The sequence below is a fragment of the Erythranthe guttata genome, chromosome 13 (genome assembly GCF_056151865.1).
Source record: "Erythranthe guttata isolate IM_541 chromosome 13, IM_541, whole genome shotgun sequence".
NCBI lineage: Eukaryota > Viridiplantae > Streptophyta > Magnoliopsida > Lamiales > Phrymaceae > Erythranthe > Erythranthe guttata.
The window spans coordinates 4,053,009-4,059,900 of NC_142545.1; the positions used below are offsets into that span (position 1 = coordinate 4,053,009).

Sequence of the window (6,892 nt, forward strand, 5' to 3'; positions counted from 1 at the left end):
ATGTGTGTGTAAAGATGATATTCATGTATACAATAGCTGACATTTCTAACGGCAAAAGAAAATCAAAACAAAATTTATCAAATGACACTAAGCTAATTAATTTGTGCTCAAGATGTTGAAGTCAACATAAATGGAGAATTCTCAATATAATTTATAAATCTAAAGTTAAAGGTTTTGGGGTATCTATTTGGAATATGGTTATTGTTTTAACAAACTTCAATAAAACATAAACCAAGCACTTCCTAAAAGTTTATATGGGAACGTTATTAATGGATCTCTATATTTTGGAATTTTGTGTTCCTTCTCCATTTATCTTAACTTCAACATCTTGAGCACAAATTAATTAGTTTAGTGTCATTTGATAAATTTTGTTTTGATTTTCTTTTGCCGTTAGAAATGTCAGCTATGGTATACATGAATATCATCTTTACACACACATGTAGTATTTAGGAGTCTTTAATTTAAGAATAGATAAGGTGCATTTTCGATAAATTGAATGTTGTTGCTTGCTACAACGTTAACTGTACTTTACTTGGTATTTGTTGTTGTTTCGTAATCCAAGATGTGAAATGCAAAACTATTTTACAATCCACAGTTTATAGTTTGACTAATATTTTTACAATCTTTATGATTTTTTTTAATGTTACTCCGACTGAAGGCTTATGGCACCCAAATCCAAATATAAAGGTTCGACGTCTGAGCCTGACAAGTCTCGTCATCCACACTCCGAAACACGAATGAAACCAACTCAAGAATGTTATTATATATATATATATATATATATATATATATATATATATATATATATATATATATATATATATATATATATATATATATATATATATATATATATATATATATATATATATATATATATATATATATATATATATATATATATATATATATATATATGTATATATATATATATTTTATATTTGAGATGATGAATGTGGCATTTTTGTTTCTTTTGTTGATTTGATAAAACTGAAATTTGTAAATATAATATTGAATAACTTTTTTTTCCTTTTTCGTGTTAAATTGATTAAACTTTACTTTGATTTATAGGAGTTTAACTTTGAAGAAAAATTACAACTATTGTGAGCTTAAATGAGAAGCAGCATGGTGCAAGACGATTTGCAAAGGTTTACAAAGGGACACTAAGTTTCAAAGAGGTTGCTGTGAAAAAATATCCAAGTGAACATAAAACCCAAGCAGAAATTTTAATTAGTGCTTTTATATAATAAACAATTTTTCTTTATATTAACCAACTATTAATTATGTTTTTTTCCTTTTGTGAAGAATGAGATACAAGCATTCACAGATTTTGCAAAGAGTTAATTGCAATGAAGATTTTTTCAAATCTTTACTGTACACAACATAAAATTAAATGTTTTCGCCAGCCGAATCTGTCTTTCTCCAGTCATATTGCTAGCTCCACTTTGTTTCATATAGCAGCAAGAACCTGCTTGCTAGCTCCGGTGTGGGTGTGGGTGAAGCTTCAAACTACACCTACAAACTGTAAAAATTAATAGTTATGTTGTTTTTACATGTAATGAATGTATACATATATATATATATATATATATATATATATATATATATATATATATATATATATATATATATATATATATATATATATATATATACACATATATAGATTTTTTTTTAAATTCTCAATGTAATTTATAAATCTAAAGTTAAAGGTTTTGGGGTATCAATTTGGAATATGGTTATTGTTTCAACAAACTTCAATAAAACATAAACCAAGCACTTCCTAAAAGTTTATATGAGAACGTTATTAATGGATCTCTATATTTTGGAATTTTGTGTTCCTTCTCCATTTATGTTAACTTCAACATCTTGAGCACAAATTAATTAGCTTAGTGTCATTTGATAAATTTTGTTTTGATTTTCTTTTGCCGTTGGAAATGTCAGCTATTGTATACATGAATATCATCTTTACACACAAGAGTCTTTAATTTAAAAATAGATAAGGTGCATTTTCGATAAATTGAATGTTGCTGCTTGCTACAAGGTTAGCTGTACTTTACTTGGTATTTGTTGTTGTTTCATAATCTAGGATGTGTAATAATGTTGTTTATGTATTGATTCTATCTTGCTCGTACTTGCTATTTGTTGTTGTTTCATAATCCAAGATGTGAAATGCAATACAATTTTTACTATCCACAGTTTACAATTTGACTAATATTTTTACAGTCTTCATGATTTTTTTTAATGTTACTCCGACTGAAGGCTTATGGCACCCAAATCCAAATATAAAGGTTCGACGTCTGAGCCCGACAAGTCTCGTCATCCACACTCCGAAACACGAATGAAACCAAATCAAGAATGTTATTATATAATTTTTTTTTTATTATATATTTGAGATGATGAATGTGGCCTTTTTGTTTCTTTTGTTGATTTGATAAAATTGAAATTTGTAAATATAATATTGAATAACTTTTTTTTTTCTTTTTCGTGCTAAATTGATTAAACTTTACTCTGATTTATAGGAGTTTAGCTTTGAAGAAATAACAAATATTGTGAGCTTAAATGAGGAGGAGCATGGTGCAAGACGATTTGCAAAGGTTTACAAAGGGACACTAAATTTCAAGAGGTTGATGTGAAAAAATATCCAAGTGAACATAAAAACCAAGCAGAGATTTTAATTAGTGCTTTTATATAATAAACAATTTTTCTTTATATTAACCAACTATTAATTATGTCTTTTTTTCCCTTTGTGAAGAATGAGATACAAGCATTCACAGATTTTGCAAAGAGTTAATTGCAATGAAGATTTTTTCAAATCTTTACTGTACACAACATAAAATTAAATGTTTTCGCCAGACGAATCTGTCTTTCTCCACTCATATTGCTAGCTCCACTTTGTTTCATATAGCAGCAAGAACCTGCTTGCTAGCTCTGGTGTGGGTGTGGGTGAGGCTTCATGCTGCATCTACAAACTATAAGAATTAATAGTTATGTGTTTGCAAAATTTAGATTTTCGCATTTTTTATACATCGAAAATGACCGTAGTGCCAAATGGGATGCAAAATGTAAAAAATAGGGTAAAAGTATTTAGTTTTACTCTATAAACTAGTATTTCACCCATGCGTTGCGTGGAGGTGAGTTTAAAAATGAGAAAATTAAACTTATGTAAACGACTATCTCTTTATAAAAATACCAATTCAAGTAAAATAAAATGGAAGGAAATAAAAAACATAAACTTTGTCTCTTAATTAAGAGTTGTAACATATGAAATTAAGTTAAAGATTACAAATAAGAAAACATGAAGCGCGCAAAACACGATATCTAGATTAAGTGAAATCATTTAAAACATATAACTCTATTTCTTGGATTCCAATCTACTACACCATGTGCATCTTCTGCAAAATAACTAAGGTAACAACAAACACGGTAGCAAAGAAGTAACACAATAGATATTCAAATAACCTGTAAGTTTATCACTAATGGCGTTCAATTAGTGATGCACATTACTCAAACAACAATAAAACTTATAAATATTGCAAAAGAGAGATGATGTATACGCCACTACTAGTAATGATACCAATGTTGATACCAATACCGATACCAATACTGATACCAATATTGTTACCAATAGTGATACTAATTCGATTAATACAGATACTCATATTAATACAAATACTAATATTAATAATACTAATACTAATACTAATACTAATTCTATTACTAATACTAATACTCAAACTAATACGAATACTAGTACTAATACCAATACTAACACTAATGCTAATACTAATATTAATACTAATACTAATACTAATACTAATACTAATACTAATACTAATACTAATACTAATACTAATACTAATACTAATACTAATACTAATACTAATACTAATACTAATACTTTACTAATACTAATACTAATACTAATACTAATACTAATACTAATACTAATACTAATACTAATAATAATATTAATAATAATACTAATGTTAATACTAATAGTTATACTAATACTAATATTGGTACTAATACTAATATTAATACGAATATTAATATCAATACTAATACTAATACCAATACTAATACTAATACTAATACTAATACTAATACTAATACTGATACTAATACAAATATTAATACTACTACTGATACTAATAATAATACTGATACTAATAATAATACCCTTACTCGTACGGATACTAATACTAATACTCATACTCGTACTAATACTAATACTAATTATACTAATAATAAAACTAATACTAATATATTATATAGACTAGTAACTTGACCCGTGCGATGCACGGGATTGAACAAACAAACATAACAATCATTAAAAAAACAGAAATAAAAATATATTGAATATTTAACTGAAAAATCTAATAAAAACTATATATTGAATATTTTATTGGAAAATCTAATAAAACTCTATCCACCAAAGAATTAATCCGGCCACCAACAGAGTAGTTGTTTTCAAATCTTGATCATATGTCACCTGCACCGTAGGACAAAATGAAAGAAAAAAGAACTTTTTATAAATTGAAAATAAATGTTACAAAGCTCATTTATAAAACTTTGAAGACAAAAAAATCCATATATTAATTTAAACAAATATATAAATAACTTACTTAGCTCAGATTTTGGAAAACTTCTTTATAAACGACGTTCGTAGTAGTATTGGAGGTGTTCCCGTCGTTGTCACAAATAAGTATCTTCAAGCCTCTTCGACTCGTAACTCTTGAGATAGCAACATATAATTGTCCATGCGAAAACACTTGTTTCTGAAGATATATACCCACATGTTGAAGAGATTGGCCTTGACTTTTATTTATCGTCATTGCAAACGAAAGAGTTAATTGTACATAACTTATTACAGCAACAATACCTTGTTTTATGCACCACCTAGGAGTTCTGAAGCACTTTGTCCAATTAATTGCATGACAATACGATCAAACATTACGAATGAAGTCGATCCAGTACTATCAATGGCACTCACCTGAACTCTGAACCTGTACAAAAATATATATTTTATATACAAATTTCGAATACCAAGAGGAACGATGGTGCAACAATTCAAATGAACTTATTTCGTAAAATATTACCAAATCAAAGTATAATTACCTTGGTACAGCAGGAACAAACCCGTCACACTCTTCGCACCAATATTTCTTTTAGACGGGTTCGACCTTCTTCACACAATTTTTACATGAAGCATACCACCAATTAGCTGCCGACTCGATTTCCATAATTTTCGCCAGCACGGATCCAACACAAACCTACAATATATATACAACAATCGATTCTTAAGCATTATATTTGTTCATGTAAAAATATATCAGATATATGTTCGACAAATCAACGTACCTTTGTACTCTCAACGCACTCATCTATGGTCATTCTATCTGCCTGGAGTGGATCGTACGATCGAGTCAAAGAAAGTTGGGACGATAATTGACTAATTGATGGGACATAGACTTCTTCGCTCAACGCAAGCCTGTTAATTTACAGGTATTAAAATGTATAACGAATGATTATACTCAAGGTTATATATATATTAAAAGTTGAATGATCAAATGTTAGTACCTACACCTGTAGTCTAAAACTTCTTTCAAATTCGAATCGATCAGTAGTTGTGATCCATGTCGAACATTTGACAAACTCGTGGTTCCTAAGTATGATTTCAGGTGAAATAATATACAAAATATGCATCAATATTTTAACACATTCCTAAATATGCATCAATATTAGGGTATGCAAATATCAACACGAACCACAATAAGTTTTAGCCCTGAAACACTGAAGTATGACCACAGTAGATCCATTTTGGTCAGCATTCGTTACATATGCATCAATTTGTTGAGCAAATGCTTCCCATAAAGTACATTTAATTGTATTTTTCCTGTAATATAAAATAAATTACTAAAAATATTATAAGAATAAATCCATATAAAAATTGTAAAAAAAAATATAATATTTAAATTACTCTAAATCTTGCAGAATAACATCCAAAAGCTTGCTTTTCTCTCCTTTTGTAGTGACCTCATTTATATGCCCCTTCTGTACCACATGGCCAATTATATCTGTACAAATAAATAAATTAAATCAAATGTACCAGAGTTATATACTTAATCAAATTGCAACATTATTTTGATTACTGAGGATTTCTACATAACCCTTGTGATACAGACGACACAAATATATGAGTGATTAACGGTAAGACAGAACAAACATTTACCAAACTAAGTTACATGAAAAACTTGCGTAACCATTCTTCTTTATTGTGTCGAAAGAAACAAACTTGAAGTTGGTTGTCGGAATATTTTCGGCTACTATATTAGTAACTACAGTCATTCCGACAAAATTGAGCTTAAATCTGTACGTAGATACTCGAAATGGTAAATTTGAATCACCCACCAAGAAATTTTGAAACATATAAGTTTCCCCTTCTTTCACCAATTCCTTTAATTTCATAATGAGATTCTTTTTTATGGTAGCATGAATACGCATACCCTATTACAAAATCAATAAAATAGTTAGCTCCTAAATATTGGAAATATAAAACAAAAATAAAAATAAATAAATAGAAAAGAATCCGGCACTAACCATAGATGAATTACCCGTACAATTATCTTCCAATTAATACTGCTTGTATCAATTTCATGAAGCAATGAAACCTGTGTAGTTGAAATTCGTGGAGCCATAACTGCTTCAATGAATAAAAATCCTTTATCCTTCAATCCTTCAATGAAACAAAAATCAGGATATTTAAGATTTGGGTGAAATTGGGCAAACGAACTGAGACCGAAGCAAGTGAAAACAGATTAAAGAACAGGGACCAAAGCAAGGGAACGGAAAAAAGAACAGGGCTTTCTTTACCTGAGGTGTAGCAAAT

The 6,892-nt window shown here is 28.5% G+C and overlaps 1 protein-coding gene across 1 annotated transcript; it reads right to left on the reverse strand.

Annotated features, from left to right (window-relative positions):
• Nucleotides 1-4,891: 4,891 nt before the first annotated feature.
• Nucleotides 4,892-6,351, reverse strand: LOC148765705 (uncharacterized). Its single transcript, XM_088812309.1, has 7 exons — nt 6,258-6,351; nt 5,984-6,080; nt 5,772-5,899; nt 5,584-5,668; nt 5,365-5,494; nt 5,218-5,276; nt 4,892-5,009 (listed from the first exon to the last, which is right to left on the reverse strand). Exons 1-7 carry the CDS (start codon nt 6,349-6,351, stop codon nt 4,892-4,894), a joined length of 711 nt encoding a protein of 236 aa, XP_088668435.1.
• Nucleotides 6,352-6,892: the final 541 nt, after the last annotated feature.